The sequence below is a fragment of the Halichondria panicea genome, chromosome 12 (genome assembly GCF_963675165.1).
Source record: "Halichondria panicea chromosome 12, odHalPani1.1, whole genome shotgun sequence".
Lineage (NCBI taxonomy): Eukaryota > Metazoa > Porifera > Demospongiae > Suberitida > Halichondriidae > Halichondria > Halichondria panicea.
In genome coordinates this window covers 1160414-1180093 of record NC_087388.1, presented here as the reverse complement: position 1 = coordinate 1180093, position 19680 = coordinate 1160414, and the positions used below count along the sequence as shown (strand labels likewise).

At 39.3% G+C, this 19680-nt stretch overlaps 1 protein-coding gene and 1 long non-coding RNA gene across 3 annotated transcripts in view; one reads left to right on the top strand and one right to left on the bottom strand.

Moving 5' to 3' along the window:
• Window positions 1–19680, bottom strand: part of LOC135344751 (uncharacterized) — a 57415-nt gene that overhangs the window by 36146 nt on the left and 1589 nt on the right. The window contains exons 2-10 of one of the 2 annotated variants that reach the window (XM_064542011.1): window positions 8752–13201; window positions 7863–8147; window positions 7506–7718; window positions 1866–4135; window positions 1543–1801; window positions 1431–1493; window positions 1224–1364; window positions 547–630; window positions 63–416 (exon numbers count right to left, since the gene is read on the bottom strand). In XM_064542011.1, coding sequence (XP_064398081.1) covers window positions 63–416; window positions 547–630; window positions 1224–1364; window positions 1431–1493; window positions 1543–1801; window positions 1866–4135; window positions 7506–7718; window positions 7863–8147; window positions 8752–13183 — 8101 coding nt within the window. In that variant the 5' untranslated portion in view covers window positions 13184–13201. Of the gene's footprint in view, window positions 1–62; window positions 417–546; window positions 631–1223; window positions 1365–1430; window positions 1494–1542; window positions 1802–1865; window positions 4136–7505; window positions 7719–7862; window positions 8148–8751; window positions 13202–17577; window positions 17826–19680 lie in introns of both variants that reach the window. The other variant, XM_064542010.1, reaches the window with a different exon arrangement.
• On the top strand, window positions 14214–14990 carry LOC135344757 (uncharacterized). Its single transcript, XR_010397520.1, has 3 exons — window positions 14214–14679; window positions 14732–14800; window positions 14859–14990. It is a non-coding gene; the product is annotated as an uncharacterized LOC135344757 (long non-coding RNA).

Here is a 19680-nt window from a genome sequence, read left to right as displayed (position 1 = left end):
ATATACGCGTATGTACATGCATGGCTGTAATAATTATGATATCTCATAGGTAAATTTCTTACTTGATAGTGTATGCTTGATGCAAGCCTTATGAATTTTACGAATTGCCTTTCCGTCCTTGACCTCCTTAGCAATTTCTACAAATTGACTGTAAGTGGCTGTCGATTTTGATGGGTTGTCGAAATCAATACTATTATTCTTCCACTTGAGTAGAGCAGCATAAAATTTGTTATGGGAACTATAGAAGTTTCTCGGGTCTGTATCAATCTCGTTTATTTCAGCATCACTGAGGCCCAGCATGTGCTTGTATTCTCCATATCCAACAATGTGAGTAGACAACTGGCGAAGAGCTTCATCGGAGCACTCTTGATTCAACTGTGCTGCAGTTGCTGTAGGCCACTCCTTCATGTGGGGTTCTGGTTCATAATAGTAAAATGAACTTAATTTGGCAATCAAGCACACATGCAGGGAAATTAAGGGCCTGTACATTAAATCTAACCTCAAAATGCACAATATTTGGAAAAATAGTTCTTGACTGACTCGTACCTTGCAAAGCGACATCATCCACTTTTGGTGAGGTTTCATTATACGTTCGCAATGATCTTTTGTGACATTGTGAGGCTACAGGGTCTGTTTGTAATACGCATAATTATTACAATTTCACCACAGTATAAGTATATAGATACATACAGTGGAACATTATTCACATTACATGGACTATAGTCTATAGCTCTACAATGGTATATGCACAAACATACCAAATAATCTGCGCATGCGCCTATTAGGGGAAAGAACAGGCCTCTATGCATCTATTATCCGGATGAGCTTATAGAGATTAACAACGCCCATAAATTTTCAAATCTTCATTAGCTGGCTCGATCGTTGTCTGCGAGGTCTATAGTCATATCAGCAGTAACATAACTATACTGAAATAGTTAAATTCTATTAAAAAGTGTTGGGGCCAGTTGTTAGGCAGAGAATTCGAACTGCAGAGAACCATGCAGCCTTCTATTGACACAGAGGCTCTTGGTTTGCTAACCAGTATGCGCCTATTAGTTGATGTGCGATTATTAACAAATAATTATATGCAGTAGCCTGCAATTAAGTAATACAAAAAACATGTATTTGTGACTGGCACAATGAATGTTAAATGCATGAGGGGATCGCCACACGTATAGTATATACGTATACCTTACACAGCTATGTAGATCATGAACCAATACCTGAGCGTGAAGAAGATTCAGCTTTCTTTTTCTCAAGGAACAGTTTTAATCTTTCCCTCTCACCCATGTTCAACTTTAGCTTTGACTCCAGCTCACCAAGCTGGACATCTTGCAAATCTCTAGGACTTCTAAATCCGTTATCTATTATTATATAAAACAGCAATTTAGGCCTATAGGGCAATGTATGAAATAAAACATTTAATGCACCTTTTAGTTTGCTAATCTCTTCTTTGTGCAAATTCCATCTTCTAAGATCCTCTTCGAAGAGATCTGTTCAAAACAAGATATTTTCATTGCCACAACCAACGATAATGCTTACCAAGATTATCAGATTCAGTACAGTTGCCAAATTTGTCCTTCACTTTACATTTGAATACACCTTCAGTCAATAGTTTTCTATCTTTAATGACGAGATATTCTGTTGTACAACAATCACAGCCCTGGTTATCACCATCACAGAGCTTACTCATTCCTAAAAACCATTCATATGTTAGTGGTCGTGCTCCCTCTGCACTTATGCTTATAACATTTTCTTTTCGAGTAGGTTGTTTTTCAATTCTCAGCGGGATACTTGGAACCTGTAAAAACAATTATCAAAATCATCTACTGCATGACACTGATAAGGTTTTTTGTTTCACTTACTTTACCAAACCAAACCATCATTTCGGGAGTTAGTGGATCAATAGCAGTTTCACATTCTGGATTTGTGCATATAGCCTCCTTAGGATCCAAATTCAAAGAAATATCTTGGTCGGAATTATCATAAACTAGTTTAGCGAGAGATTCCTGTCCATAGTCTGCATTAGGATGTCTTGGGCACTGGAAAGCTAATTCATACATTTCAGAATCTCTAGATCTACTTATTGAACGCAAGCCATGCTGCATAGATTGAATGACCTTGTTAGCAGCTGTGCGTACAATTTTACTGATAAGAGGGCAACAATCCTCACTCCAAAATTCAATATTGCCTGAGTGCCTTGAGACACGAAACTCACAATACCTAGGCCAAGAAATCATAGAGATAATAAAGTTATTTTTGAATCGAAATTGAATCCTGTTCTTGTAAAACTTGTTGCTTTCATCAATGAGTGGACGTAAATTATTTTCAGCAATAAGATTTGCAATTAAAGCACATACAAATCCTAAAGGTAAAAATCCTGTTTTGAATCGAATACAGATTGGTTCCGGAAGCAATTCCTTGTTTTTTTCTTTACCCTTCCTTTTTACAATGTCTATTTCAGCAGTTTGCAGAACCGCAGGCAAAAAGTACTCCTCTTTAGAAGAAGACAATGGTACTTTAGCAGCAATGTTTAGGTAAACTAATAGATCAACTAATGTATCAATAGAAATAAGTTTCTTATTCATAGGCAGATCGTTATTACTTAATAACATTATATCTTGAGGTGAAAAGCAACCAGTTTGAACAAAGTGGTCACACTGTGCTTGGCTAACTTGATCCTTGTTGTGATCGTAAATGTTGAAGATTAGTTCACTGATGGTTAAAAAAACAACTTGCGGATCACATATAACAATTTTCTTGAGATTCTCGTGATGAGGAAAATACATGACAAGCCCAATGTATTTGTGTAGAAATTGCAAGGCAACACTCACCATCTCTTCCTCCATATCGAAATGCTTCCCCAACAGGACGCAATCATCAAAGGAAACATGATACTTGTTTTGATTTCTAGCAAGAAGCTTAAGACAAATACTTAGCATTAACCATTGTGTCGGGATTTGATATTCCCGAAATGTATTTCTGAGTATTGCTTCTAATTTTTCTCTGTGATCTTCTATTTCACTATCTTCGGCACTCATATTGTTCACTAATAAACTGAAACGTTTGCGATGGATGAGACCTTCTTTATAAAATGCTGTGTTTTCGAGCTGTTTCTCGAGTTGGCTGGTTATATCTTCGAGTTGATCATCTTCAATCTCGTCAAGAAAAGTTCCTACCAGTAACGCAAGAGAATCTTTCCGCTTTTTATCACCTGATCCTGGTTTCCGAACATACATTTCCACTTGTTCATCTGAGTGTCCAAAGCATGCTATGCTTGAAAGTGCTGAAAATATTACTTCTTCTGACGTGTATGAGTAATTCTTACAAAGCCTAACATTTGAGTCCTTGCATTTAAACTGCACAGTGTATCTTGAGCCTAGCCCTTGTTTGAGTTTCATAAACACAAGGTATAGAGCTGGTCCTATAGTTAAGGATGGTAGCATCTCTAGAAATGCTGGTTGGCCACCAATATCTGCTACATTAAATAGCATTTCAAATTCTACCCCATCTGGGTTTAGTCTGCATTCCTCTCTTAGTTCTTTGAACTCTCTAATTGTTATATCAATATCTGATTCTCGAGGCATCAATTCACTAGCAGCACTCGGCTCTTGTGTAGTAACTGGCAGTGATTCCACTGATCGAATTCCAGAACGATTAGATAAAGCTTGATCATGTTTCTTTTCCTCTTTCAATCGCACAGCAGCAACATTCATTGGTTCTTTTACTACAGTTTGAACATAACTTGCTAATGGGGTTATATACTCTTTCTCTTTAATTAACGGTTTCATTATTTCGTGCTCAGGATCTTGCTGAGATTGCTTACTTATTAGTGACATTAAACCACTTAGTTGACTGTGCAGCTCATCTTGTAAAACACACCACTTTTTGTTGGCTATAGCACCAGTTACTCGGCTATACTGAATACAAGCTTCTCTCGACTCCAAAATACCTGTACTAGATTGCGGCTGTGTTTCTAGAAGAGACGTTTGGACATTTCCTTTCATAATTCCCAACAATCTGCGAATAAAAGTAGACTTTCCAACCTGGCCTGGACCAAGGGCAATGATTTTGGTGTAGGAAAGGGAGACCATCTCTTTTATGGCTTTGGCATAGAGTTGCTCCTCTTTTATTCCTATAGAATAATATAAATTATACGTATTGTTCGTGGTTCTAGTGCTCTCAGGCTAGGTGGTTTATGTAACCATGCAGTGGTACATGCATGGTATATATATATAGCCAGGAATTTGAAAGGGGATATGGAGGTCCTCCCCAGAGAAATTTTTGAAAACATACTCTGATTGATTCTATAGTGCAATCTGGACAGTTGCATGCATGCATTGTTATATTGGTATGTTGATAATCGCGAATATTAAAACTAATGCTAATCTGCATACAATTTAGTATGCCAGCAAGTTGGCGATGAGTGAGCAAACTAATGGCTGGTACAGATATATCCTTATCTCCATGGAGTGTGACAAAAACTGTCTAACATCCTCAACCATGGGTATGGCTATGCAGCAGAAAAAAGTGCATGCAAATACTTCACTTATATAGTGCTAAGATCTAGTCAGCATGCATGCACATTAGATTTTATGGTGGCCACTCAATTCCACTTCATTATGTATGTAGCTATAATTATATAGATAGATATTATATAGACACAATCGAGAGTTCAGGATGATTCAAGCTGAGTTTGAGTTTCTTGAGCTTAAAATGGGGGAGAGTCAAGCCCCCTCAGCCCCCTTCTGGTAACCGTGGTATGAGTCCCACGTGATTGGTTATGCGTTGTGCATTTACTCCTCCACCATGGTAGAAGAATATATATAAAGTCTGTGTTAATTGCAAACGTGTTTCTGGTCAACCGCCTGCATCAAATGAAAATTATTGCTGATGTCAGCATGATTTCATCAACAAACCCCACAAACCAATCTTTTTTCCCGCCCACATGCTATTTTTGAGAAGTCTCTGATCAGAAACACGTTTTCCAATAAAGGAAAAAATACCGCCCATCTGATTTACACTCCTCCCTCCTCTATGCCACAGGTAGGTGCGGTGTCAATAATTATGACATTAGATACTTTTGCAAGAGTGCTGCACTCGATTACTTGTCGAGTGACCGTCTAGTCTGCACTGCTTTTGTCACAGCTTTTAAAAGATACTACTGTACTAGATACGTCTACAGCTACTCAGCTAGCTAGTACCAAGTCTGAGTGACTTCCATCAGCCAATGAGTGAGACACAAAGATAATTAATTTGTCCAAGGTCATGAGGGTGCTTGAGTACCCTCTGCTACCTACTAGATTTGCCCTGATGAGAGCCTCTTCAGCTGGCTTCAGAATAGTGTGCAAGCCTTCTCAAGTGGTTTTTCTTGTGCAGAAACATCCTTTGTGTCTACGACCGGATCTGATAGCAGGGGGGGTGCTCATCCGTCTTGTTTGTGGTTTATAGTTTACTAAGAAGTTGAATTTTTTCAGGGGCATAGCCAGGATTTTGAGGAATAATTTGTACAGGATGCTGTCTCTTCCATAAAAGATGTTTACCCTCACTCCATTGTCAACGTGGCTACCTACATTGAGATCTTGGACCAGAAGGGAGTGTTACCATACATGAAAGAGGGCGCAAAGCGCCCGATTTTTAGCCGCGCAGCGCCAACATTTGGTTGACCGGAAGCCACACTTCTTATTAGTGACATCATAATTAACTTATTTGCCTAGTTGGGCGTGGCCCAATCTTCTATTTGCATAGAGAAGCCTATTTAGCTATGAAAGAGAACTATATAGTCCATAGATCTAAGCCAGTGAAAAAGTGAACACACACAATTCATTACAAGCCACTACACCCATCTGTACGTCCATGTAGTTAGTTTTGTGCAAAGTCGTCTTGTGCTTCGAGCAATAGCCGTCGATTATAGGTATCTGGCGAAGATCGGTTACTTACTCTATGTGTTTATTTTCTTCATAGTAATTAATTAGTGTTATGTTATTGTGGTCTTGTTACGAGGAAAAGGAATGTGTTGCAATAGTCAGGTCAAGTCCAGTCCAGTAGTCCAGTCCACCGATTACTACACACACACACAGACACACAAATACACTACCGTATACTTCGCTTGTGCATGCGCACCGAGGCATAATAATGGAAGGCATAATTCTTGCACTGGGGCAAAATGATCTTTTGAGACCTGAGCCCACCCTCTATCCAATACTTCAAATCATTACTTTTATAGTTGAGACATGTGTGGTTCCTGTGGGAAATTTACTATGCAGCAATGCAGCACATACATGGTTTCAATGACTAATAATTCCAGCCACCAAAAACAGAACAAAACTAGATCACTAAAGTGCAAACCCTCGGCCGGCTGGAAACCAAAGAATGATATAGTGCAGTGCATGTAGTGATGTATGACTGAGCTGTCTAGCAACTCAGGAGCAATAAAACTAAACCAGATGCTGAGTTTTAGTGGTACATATACATATTATATGCACTGTGGATCACAGCAAATTATAAGAAGCTTGGAGTCTTAGAGAAGTATGGAGTAGGACCTAGCAGTCTGCTACAGAGACAGCAATTAAGCCAGTCACATTTCTAGCTTTCTATTTTAGCGACCCTTTTAAATTGTTCCTGGTACGGGATCCAGAGGAGGTCCGACAGGCGCGATGCAGCTCAAGTAATTAGCCTTTGATTATTCTCAGCAAAAACATACGACGTGGGCGGGGCTTGGGCGGATAATTATTGCTCTCAATCAAAGGCTAATTGCCTGAGCTGCACCGCGCCTGTCGTACCTCCTCTGTACGGGATCACTTAAGCTGTAGGGTGCCTCGAATAAAGGCCGTGTGTAGTTAGCTAGCTAGCTGCCAACGTGTAAGTTCAAGATTTTTAGCTTCTGCTCGCTTTTTTGACAACGAAGCTTTAACATCAAACTACTACCTTGTTGTGTTGAGGCTATCCATGGCATAAACATAGTGCTATCGCATCCAGGTGAGTAGACTCAGAATACACAGACAGACAGACAGACAGACTACTATAACCCGCCTCTGGTTAAAACTACATGTACCCCAAAAAAATTGTTTCATATCTAGTGGTTTCTATGGCTGGTTTTCTATAAGCAGCAAATGGTTTTTCAAGGCAACAAATTAGGTAATAACATGGCAATTCATGCCACAAGCAGTTTATTGGCCCAGTAGTCGATTGTGGTCAAGGCCCTTTACTCATAATTATAGCCATGTAATAACTAATACCGTATAGCGGGTATATTTCGAGGGTGTAAAAATGTTTGCAGAAATGCCTTTAGAAAGGTTTTCGCGGATTTAATTTTCCTGGCGCCTTTTTGCAGCATGATGCATGCAATATTAAATTCGTGGTTATAAATGTTTGCGGTTCATGCCTAATCCGCAAAAACCACGAACATTTATACCCTCGAAATATACCCACTATACGGTACTTGTGGCAGCCTAGCCTAATTTTTACATTGCTGTGGTACATGTAAACTAGATCTATTTGCTTACTTGATGTGATTTCCTGCTTTAAGTTTATTGACAACACTTGTAATTGTGTACTTGGATTTACATTCATTAGAAGCTCCATCTCTTCATAAGTGACATCACTTTCACCATTGAGTAAGTGCTCTGTCTGAAGGCCATATTTACCAAAGTTAATACCAGAATTTTCAATGATTTTCCCTATGTACTGCAATTCTTGTTTTTCAATAATCTCTCCATCTGCATGTGTATAATTATATATACCTTGTTAAATACTGGCATGGTATAAATAATTTGTTACCAGCTTCTTTTCACATGCACACAGTCATCATGCAGAAGTCACTTAGACGTATATATATAGACCTTAAGCAGACACGTATATACCTGCAGTGAGTGTTGCATGACGTGAAGTGATCTGTGTGCCTGATCCATCTTCACTAATACACCAATAAACACCTTTATGTTTAGGTAGGAATTTTAATACTAGGAGACGTTTAGATGTTTGCCCTTTATAGTCAGGATTTTGAAGTGTTAGTGCTTGGTTTTCAAAATACCATTGATAAACACACGTAGTAGCAGATGGTGATGTCGATACAGTAAATGTTACTTCCTCTCCAGGTTTACAGCAAACATCTTGGGGTTGCATTAAACTGATTATAAATGGCGACCCTGCATGAAATATAATAACCAGAGATATAAATATTATTGTAGTAGTACTATATTGGTTATTGTATTTATAGCTTACAATTATAGTGATGTAATAGCTTTGGTTATGTAATAACATGTGTTCTGGACTTAGGGTGATTGATTATATCTTGTGAATCCTATGAGACCTAGCAAATCTAGAGCATATTACATGGTGGCAGCGGTGGGATCCGAACCCATAGCTCCACATGCATGCAATGCCATCGTGACACAAATAAGAAGTGAAAGTCTTGCATGCGCAGTATTCATTATGCTAGTTTTATTTGGCTATAGTATATAGTTACAAGTGCACACCGTATATAGCGCAAAATTTTAATTTTCGCTCTTTTCGTGCGTTAGCAATCCTACACGAATATAAATTCCACGAAAATTGTTCTTTAGAATTATGTGCAAAGATTAAAGGCGTGGCTTCCGGTAAGCAGTCAACCCACGAACATTATACTTTTAAAGTGCCTTGAAATGTTCGCGCTGTAGTAACTGGCACGTCCAAACTGGTATAGAGCTATAATAATTATAGAAATGGCAAACTTATATAGAGAGCCAAGAATTACTTGACTTTAATACTTACTCCAGTATGATGACTCCTCTTTGGTTGGAGTGGAGAAACATTGTCCTTCTTTATCCATGACTCGCTCAGCACCTTCTACTAATGCTTCATCAATATCTCTTAGAGAATATTTAGATGCATTTCTAGCATTTGTAAAAGGTTCATCCTTGAGGTTGCTCGGATCAAGAAGGTAAACAGTAGGCACTATACCATCACAGAATTCAACTTTTACTTCGACTACCTTTTGAATAACTAGTTGCAGAGTTTTGGAACATTCGAATCGACTTTCGATGTCACTTCTTGCTAATACAATCAGTTCTTTACTATCAGCGTCTTTAGGCATATCGACAAATACCTCCACCCCGTTCTTCATAAGCCAATGCAGACCAGTCGACCAGACGCGACAGTGAGGATTGGCAGCATGTACCTCAGCAATCAAAGAATCGGAAGCTGTAGTGGAGAGTCTGTGTCTTGTGGGTAGGTTTTGTTTTAGTGCAAAGTTGTGAGAGAGGTGAACAATAAGCACATGAAGAAATCGTGTTGGGAAGAAGTCAAATCTGTCACCATCACATTTAGCATACCATCCCAAAGTAATCTTGCCACCTTCGGATTTAGGCCATTGAATTTCATCAAGCTTGAGATCACATAAAGCAGGGAAGAATAGATCTTTAGTGGCACTTTCTGTTGGTACTGTTCCAGGAGATACTTGAGAAAGAGTGTGGTCCTCTTCCACATACAAATTCTCAATTTCGTGACAGTACTGAAGCTTAAGTAAAATTTCTCTTGTGATGTACTCTGGTAGCACTCTCTCCAGTAGTGATTCTGGAATAATGCCTACGCTGAACTTGAGTTCACCTATGCGTTTTGTGAGGTCAGCTTTAGCAGACTTTGAAAATAGTTTACTTTGTACATCTGATGTGAATGTTGATATCTTGATAATGATTATGTGGTTCTCAATGGAGTCCCCTTCTCTCTCTATCACTATGAGCAGACCCAAATCATGTAACTCTCTTATGAGAGTGTATAGTAATGAAGAATTTAGTGGCAGCGGAATTCCAGTATCTTTTATGTGAGAGATAAGGAGGCTTAATTTGCAAGCTGGAACATGTTCAAAGTCTTTTTTCAACAATCCTAGGAGTGTGCTTGTTTCTGGGGAAAGTTCGATAGGAGATATTAATTTGGAGAATCTCTTCGTGAGTTCCTTTATGTCATTCACTACAGTCCCTTGTTTACGGCAATCGAGAGCAACACTTTGTTCAATGTGAAAATCCTCAATCTTGGAGCTGCTACAAAACTTTTGTGATATACTGTCAAGTACAGATAGTGATTGTTCAACTGGCGATTTTTTAATGACATCGGCATGGCTTCCCACTGGTAAAATAATCGTGTTTAAGAATTGCTTAATATTGTAGGATAGAAATGAAAGCCAGTAGCTGTATTTAGTGACAGCAGCTTTTTCACCTTCACTCAAATCACAAATTATCAAATATATATTACTTCCTTTCGATGTGTTGATTGACTCCATAATTGCAGCATGTGAGGAGTAGTACTCGGAATCACCAGCAAAATCATAGAGTATCATTCTTCCATAAGCACTACTGTCATAAGTACTTGGAACAATCCCTGCAGTGTGAGGGGCAACAGTTGATGCGCTGAAGTAGCTGATTAAACTTTCTTTTTTGATAGTTTCAACAAGCGTGGATTTCCCTGCACCTGGATGACCTACAACAAATATTCTGGTGAGGTGCTTTTCACCATCAAACTCTTGTTTAGCAAGTTTGTCTAGTTGTTGATAGGTTGACTGGATTTCTGAATTATAATTTTTGAAAATTGTAACAATTTCATGACTTCTCTGAGCTTTTGCTAAATCAGAGGCTGTCTTTCCATCTTTATTTCGCACAAAAAGTGGAGCATTGTACTTCTGCAATAGTAAGCGTGCACAATAAGCTTGTTCGTAAACAGTTGCTGTTTGAAGAGGAGTGTTGCCATTATTATTAACTTGAAACACTGTCCAGTACTGGTGCTCGCAAAGGATTGTTCTCAGCTTCTCTTCTTCAGTATAGGGTGTACGACACAAAAGATGCAGAGGTGTGTTCCCATCGTTGTCTCTAATTGATGGATCCACCTTATGTTCAGTTACCAGTTTATTTAATAGTTTTATATGACCCTTTTGGCAAGCATAATGAAGCAGAGTTTGACCATTGTATCCTCTTACATGTGGACTGCAATTAAACTCTATCAGAGCATATATCACAATCTCATGACCACATACAGCAGCTAAACACAATGGTGTAATGTTCTGGTTATTAGTGCAATCAATATCAACATTGTGCTTACTGATCAGGTGTCTCACTGTTTCAACATGTCCTGTCCAGGTTGCAATATGTAGAGGTGTGTTTCCATCATCACCACTAACTGTGGGATCGAGGCCATATTCCATCACCAGCTTGTCTATTAGTTCTATTTGGCCACCTTCGCATGCATAGTGAACTAGATTTCGACTTTTGTAACCTCGGACATGACAAATGTTTTTAAATTCTTTGACTAACGCATCGAAAACATTGACATGACCTTTCCCCACTGCTAGCATCAATGATGTGCTGTTCTTATTATTAGTGCAATCGATATCAGCACTGTGCTTACTGATCAGGTGTCTCACTGTTTCAACATGTCCGAAAATGGCTGCAATATGTAGAGGTGTGTTTCCATCGTCATCACTAACTGTGGATTCGAGGCCATATTCCATCACCAGCTTGTCTATTAGTTCTATTTGGCCACCTTCGCATGCATAGTGAACTAGATTTCGACTTTTGTAACCTCGGACATGACAATTGTTCTTAAATTCTTTGACTAACGCATCGAAAACATTGACATGACCTTTCCCCACTGCTAGCATCAATGATGTGCTGTTCTGATTATTAGTGCAATCGATATCAGCACTGTGCTTGCTAATCAGGTGTCTCACTGTTTCAACACGTCCTTTAAAGGAGGCTGCAATATGTAGAGGTGTGTTACCATCATTATCTTTATCTGCGGGATTGAGGCCATATTCAAGCACTAATTTGTCTATCAGTTCTATATGACCACCTTCACATGCTTGGTGAAGTAGAGCACGACCGTTGTAACCTCGGACATGACAACTGTTGTTGAATTCTTTGATTAGCATATCCAAAACATGCATATGACCATTTAACACAGCTAGATTCAATGGAGTATTGTTCTGATTATTAGTGCAATCAATATCAGCATTGTGCTTACTGATCAGGTGTCTCACTGTTTCAATATGTCCGAAAATGGCTGCAATATGTAGAGGTGTGTTTCCATCGTCATCACTAACTGTGGATTCGAGGCCATATTCCATCACCAGCTTGTCTATTAGTTCTATTTGGCCACCTTCGCATGCATAGTGAACTAGATTTCGACTTTTGTAACCTCGAACATGACAATTGTTCTTAAATTCTTTGACTAACGCATCGAAAACATTGACATGACCTTTCCCCACTGCTAGCATCAATGATGTGCTGTTCTTATTATTAGTGCAATTGATATCAGCACTGTGCTTACTGATCAGGTGTCTCACCGTTTCAACATGTCCGAAAATGGATGCAATATGTAGAGGTGTATTTCCATCATCATCTCTATCTGAGGGATCAAGGCCATATTCTATCACTAGTTTGTTTATTAGTTCTATGTGACCACCATAGCATTCATAGGGAGTCCCCTTTAAAGTTGCGTAATGCAAAACTGAGTTCCCTTGTGTATCCTTAACAGAAAGGTCCGTAAGATGTTCTGAAATAAGATTCTCCATGAGCAGGATGTGTCCTCCAAAACAGGCACCGTGGAGAACAGACAAGCCATGGAATCCCCTAATATTCAGGTCTACTTTATTCTGTGTAACTAGTCGATTAATCAAGTCTTTGAGACCGAGTGATGCAGCTACAAACAATGCAATAAAGCCATCATCTTTATAATCCTTGAATTGAATATATTCAACAAAGAATTTACTTATCAGACTCATAGTTTTCTCCAATGCTTCAGAATCATTGTAATACTCAAAGAGGACATCCTCAAAGAGTTTAACGTGATGACAATCCATCTCACTACGGCTAAAGGAACAGAGCACATAGTCTCCGTTGAAGAGGTGTCTACCATACAGTGATAATAGAACCAACATGATAATTATTTGCACATGTTTGTTCTTAGCAGCAAAGAGCAATGGTGTATTTCCATCATTATCAATAGCTCCTATGTCAGCACCAAAGTCATTGGCTAGTGTCCAAACCGTATCGAGATGACCATTAGCACATGCAAGATGAAGAGATGTTTGGTTGTGTGAGTTTCTGACGTTGACTTCATATTGCTTTGTTTTCAACAGCTCTCTGACCTCATCTAAGTCCCCACGGCTTGCAGCAGTGTGCAGGGGTGTATCACATGACTGGCTGCCATCAGTCATTTCCACAACTATACAGTACTGATTAATAAAATTAATGAAAGAGTTATACACTATAGAGTAGCTTTTACAAAATTATATACGATTGAATTGTGTTAGTGAATTGTCGCAAACGCCGTATCAACTATACTAAGTTGCTCTGTCTGAACATGATCTTGCAAAATCGGACAACAAAATCACGATTGATCATTACAGACACAACTTTCTGTTTCTCCTGAGGAGGATTTGCTGTTACTAAGGAAACTAGAATGTGTATATGGAACGCCGTTTGCAACAATTTAGAGAACGTAACTTGTGTGCATCAGATATGAAATCAATTTTTGACAACAATTTTCAGATTTTTGAATATTACGTACGTGAGTGATCTGACGAAATCAATTGTCTACGAGAATCGATTTTGGACAATTGATTACAAATATCTATACAGTGGCGGATCCAGAGGAGGGTCCATGGGGTCCCTTGACCCCCCCTTTTGAAGTTAACTTTAGAAGGCTTAATGACACCAGCTAGCTATATTTTATCAGTTTTTGTGGCTATTGTAATTTGATTCAATGATTTTACCTGTTGTTTTGATGTATCAACTGCCAAAAGAGTGTTCAGGTTAGCCTAGGCTAGCTAGTTGACTGTTCGTGGCAGCTAGCTAGCTTTACGCAAGTCTATTATGGGATTTCCCCTGGCTGAGTATGGGATTTTCCCTAGTCACGTGTGACCGGAAGTGGGCGTAACCCCAATAAAGTCGCGCTGCGCGCTCGTTAGTTTGGAACCTCACTTTCATTTTTCCTGGATCCGCCACTGTTATATATCCATCTAAAGTTAGATTAGTAAACAAACTTCAAATAGCTTGATTACATAAAGTGATTCATGGGGACGATTGCATGGATAGATGCATGGATAAAACCAGAAACGTCTGGGATAACCAAAGCAGGTCTGTGACAAGCTTCATGACTAACTCAGGACTCAGGATCACTTATAGCTACTGGCCCACATTATTCTTTATCAGAAATCTAATAATTTTTTACGGAAGCCCGTATATACACCCAGCATAATTGGGGCGAGCGTAGCGAGCCCTATCGTAGTGACGTCGGTAGAAAATTTCTCTGTATGTATGTATGTATGTATGTATGTAATGGTACGTCCGTACGGCCTGATTAGCTGGTTTTTACACACGCGGTCCTTACCAATTTCTTGTGTATTTTGCACAACTGGAGGCATAAGAAAAAGTTGCATAAAATGAATGCAAACAACGAACGCAAACAAGAAAGTCTTCGAATAAGGAGGGATCGAGAGAGACAAGCAAGAGCCCAAGAAACAGCCGAAGAGAAAGAAGTCAGGCTAGCCAAACGCAGAGAAAAGCACAGGGCACTCAAGATTCAAGATAACCATTGCACTGGATGCCAATAGAGCATCCCAGCAACTGAGACGGGACACTGAGACTCCTGAGGCCAGGCATACACGCCTACAGCAAATGGCTGCTTCTACCCAAACCAGCAGAGCTTCAGGTAAGTACAGGCGGCGTACAGGTGATATAAGCCAGTGTAATTTTCATTACAGATACTCCTGAGGCCAGACAGGCACGCCTACAGCAAATGGCTGCTTCAACTCAAACCAGCAGAGCCTCAGGTAAGTGCCACTGACAAGTGGCGTTCATGATGATAAGCCAGTGTTTTTTTTTCTACAGAGACTCCTGAGGCCAGACAGGCACGCTTGGAACAAGACAGGCATAGATATTCACAACACATAGATGTGAACTACCTGTATACTGCTAACACACTCGCCCCATGACACCTTGTGTCACCCTAGTTATAGTATTTACTAGTGGACTCTGTTATTAACAGCAGTTGAGTAATGTACGGTGCATGTTTTGATAACCTTCCAAGTAATTAAATTACTATTCTGTAGGGCTACCGAAATTCAGCCGTTGTAGTTACGCATCTTTGAATGCTGCAGCACATGCGCAGAAAAAGGGTGTATCCGTCAGTGAAGGATCCAGTGGGAACTTTGGAGGCTTGAGCACCCTCCTGGCCTTGATGACAAGTCTGAAGGATAGAATGTAGAGCTAGCTATTAACTCACTGCATACATGCACTATATTACATTGTCACGGCCACACCCAGTTTATAACCATAGATTGAAGAGTTAGAGAGATTGGAAATGGAGTGGTGCACGCCATGCTTTTACATTGAATCTGCAGTGGAGCCTCGAAAACTCTCCGCGCTACGCCCTATGAACGAGACTATTAAGCAAAATTGTTTCCGGGTAATTCCCTCAAAATAAGTGTTTCTTCAAGACATCATCTCTTTCAGCATTTTATAACACACTTAGTCCACGAGCTACGTGTAGTACTTGCTAATGATTGTGGTTGGAGCTCCTTATAACCTATAGTTTTATGGCAGCAATACCATAAAGAATAGCAGCAGCTTAATAATGTGTTATTCTAGCTGCTTATAATTATTGTGATTACAGAGCTCTGAGATTAGCTTGTACTCAGCCAATTATGGCTCATCCAAGTTTTCGCTAGTTAACATACCTATAACTATGCCTATCGATATCATTTTGTTTGTGCATTGTATTTCTAATTCTTATCCCTCAATAATTCTTGATTCCTGACGACTTACTCTATAATTATGGGCTGCAAATGAATTTCATTGAAATGAATATCATTATACAGGTTGTGCACATGTATGATGTCATACACAGGTATCAACTTGATAAACAAACACATGACAATGTATGCAGCCTACGTGTACTAGCTAAACACATGCTATTTTGTCTGTAACCCAAAGCTAATATACTAGAGCACTGAAGTGCTAACCCTCGGCTGTTTTACGTCTCATAACCAAGCATGTAATGTTACGGTATATACGTACATGAACACGAGCGGCAAACTACCTACTCTATATTTGAACTGTATGACAAGGCCTTGAAAACAGACGTATAGTGGTGCATGGTCAGACATATACTATAGCTATAGGACTATAGGATCACATCAGAGTCAGCAGCTATAATATTATACAAATAAAGCACCTGACATGCACTCTGGGAGTCCTGGACCGTACGTTATTTGGATCACAGCAGAGCAGGCCCGGAGTGTTAAAAGTAAGACACCAGGCTGACATACAGCGGGGACCGGAGTATAGGCTCACATGCAGTATAGCCAGCAAAGAAGACTGCATGGAGTCTCTTCCCATGAAAACAAATAATTTGTATCCACGTGGCTGTAAAATCAGTGCCTCGAATTAAAGCCGGGCATATAATTATAGAGAGTTCTATAATAATTATGGCCAACGTGTAAGTTCAAGCTTTTGCTCGCTTTTATTCGACAACGAAGCAAAATATGTCATTATTAAAACTAATAACTTGTTGTGTGAAGGCTAACCATGCTGTAAACGCAGTTCTATGGCATCCAGGTGAGCAGGCTCAGAAATCACAAACAGACAGACAGACAAACCAACCGACTACTATATACCCGCCCATGTGCCTCGATAACTAAGCACAAAAATATATTATTATTGAATTATCACACTTATTCTTATGAAAGAGAGGGATAGACAACGCCTCACGTGATGCTAGGCAAATGCAGTGTGTGATGTCACACCCTCTGGTTTGAGGCTAGTTACGCTCAAGAACGTACATACTGCATGCTTCCCTTATTCCGATAATTATCTGCTTTTATAGTTTTCTTGTAGACGACTGGAGCGTACAAGAGCAATCCTGCATCATGCCCACGCAACACTACTGGGTATCTACGTTTGTCAAAAGTCTACAAAAGTTTCCATATACCTCTCCTACTCTTACTGTATATTGTATAAAGTGCTCCAAGACACAGGTTATAATTATAAGGTAGAAAGTGGAATGCAAGTATCTTTCTCTATCAATTGTGTTATCGAAAAGAAGGACCTGAAAACAGACCATGCAGTGAGTACACTGACACCCCCTTTAGAGATCACTTACTCTGAATATTATATATAAGCAGCTTTAAAATAGACCATAATCCATATTTTAGTGCACACGCCCCTTTTTGCTCATTAAACGCAACTATATAGCCTTTATCCAACGGAAACTTTTTGCTATCCCTCTCATCGTTATCTGTGTTCTTATATTTTAGTTTTACATGTACTTATTTGCCTATAGCACTATCAAAATGTGTGCAAACACGCACAACTGCACTGTCAATCCTATGTACAACCTACTGGTTGTACTAATTGCCACACTTTAATATTCTCTTAGACTAATTAATTATAGAAGCATTAGTAAAAAATTTTGCCAGGGATGTACATGTTTTACACTCAAACAGAGAAGCTTGTGTCTGGCCAAAGGTGAGCCTTTTAATGAGAGCTATGATCATAAAACAATTTATATTGAAACTGTTGTATTAATTAAGCTGCAATAAGGATTTACCTTGCACCACTTTTTCTCTAGTCCTTACGATGGGCCAAACTTTAGTCCAGTGTAATTTGTAATCTTGCAGTTTGTTTGCTTGATTGTTTGCTGCTTGTTCAAAAGCTTGTTTTCCGAGTACATACAAGTAAATCTAACTGGAGTGGGAGAGGCTCGTGCAAAACCAGGATGTTGAAATGTAAACGGAAATAGAACAGGAAATGGATGCATTTATCTTAGCCTCGATCCCAGACTTCTTGTGAAGCGGCCTGGAACCGAGGGATAGATTCGAGGCTACATTCATCTGTGCATCTGTGCAATGTCAATGACATGCATGTTCATGTTTCAGTATTTTCCATGCAGGTCCCTGCAAAGCTAACACTCTACTCTTCCCATTACAGAAATAAATAGTGAGAAGCACAGAGGAGGCTGGAACCACTTGACCGTAGCTAATTAAGGTCACTAATTGGATTTCCTCTTGCAGTAGTTTTTAGTGTATGTGATCTTAAAACGGTATTTTGTAGGGAGGGGTCAACTTTTATTTTCGCCAATTTTGCTCAAAAGTAGAGATACAGTGCTCTTGTGTAAGCTTCGATACCATCGGTGGCTCGTTCTCGAGGTCAACGCACAGCTGGCCTTGAGACTTGTATCTCGGACGGAAATAAAAGTTGACCCCCCCCCCCTGAAAAGCTTACAGACACTAAAAGTAGTCTGCAAGGTCAAGTGGTTCCAGCCTCCTCTGGTGAGAAGCTATATGCATGGTTGCGAGGAAACACCAACAACTCCAACAAAGGTGTGCTGAGCCTGTCGAGTGCATAATTATATAGGTACCAATAGTATGTATTAAACAAGTGTATATAGGTTGTATGTTCCTAGATGTATGCATGCAAAATGACCCGGCCTTCGAACATTATAATGTAATTATAATTATAATATAATTTTTATGTATACATGCAGTATAAAAAATAGGACCATGTTTGAGCGTTAAATACACGCATTTGCGATCAATGCATGTACGTCAAGTTTTAGTGATAACAGTATAAACGTAATATTCAGCCATGAATTATTATAATTAGCAGCATGGTTGAGAGGTATTTGCATGCATGGTTTCCCCTTCCCAACTGAAACCAGACATCCTCAGGAAACAAGACTGCGGCAAATGGTTGCGACCATTATGTTAAGGAATTTCCGTAATTGCTACACGGTCATGACATAGGAAAACTATATTATATATAGTTTTATATAGCTAGATCTAGTACAAAAATTGGTTGGGGAAACAATGACTGATAAGAAGTGTTCTCATGATCACTTAATATTCCCATGAGCCAGAAACTGATCATAGTTATAGGACTTTTAGCTTGTAACTATTTAATTTGGTTTTCCTGATCACACATGACATAGCCCGCTAAGTGTGTGATTTTTATTCGTGAGATTTTGCACATTTGTATACTGTGGTATCATTTCTCATAATTATGAAAAAAGGCTGTTCCCCAATGGTGTCCGTTTATGGAGGTTCCACTGTATACGAGATTCATGCGTTTTATTTGTGCCCAGACACAATTTAGCGTTAATTTAAAAGCTCCTTCTAGAACATCAAGCCACACCCAACTAGGTAGAGAACTTAATTATGACGTTATTATTAAGAGGTGTGGCTTCCGTTCAAAATTATGGCGCTGCACGGCTGATAAGCGATCACTTTTTGTCCCCTCTTTCGAAAAATCCTGGTTACGCTCTTGATGAGGAGCTTAATGATCTTCAAGGAATGTAGAAGTTTTAGTCATTTTGTATTTCCTGTCAATGATCAAACAGCTATAACGCTTTAGTGCAAGGCTAACACATAAATTGAGTATGCCCACAGATGATGCATAAAAGATTCTGAAGAGAATGCAATGCAACTGCCTTCACGGTGAGTCAAACTAACTTTATTTTGCAAATCCTCCACTAATTAAAATCCAAGAGAATGTGGCTAGAAGCCCATAGAAGCTGTTATTTGTCGTTACATTGTACCGTTGGGCCACGCACAGCCAGCTTTACGTATCCCCCGTGCGGCTACGCCTCGAGGTATTAAATATGCTAGAAAAAACGGTTTAAGTAGAGAAGTACAGTATTAGCAGCAGCTTAATA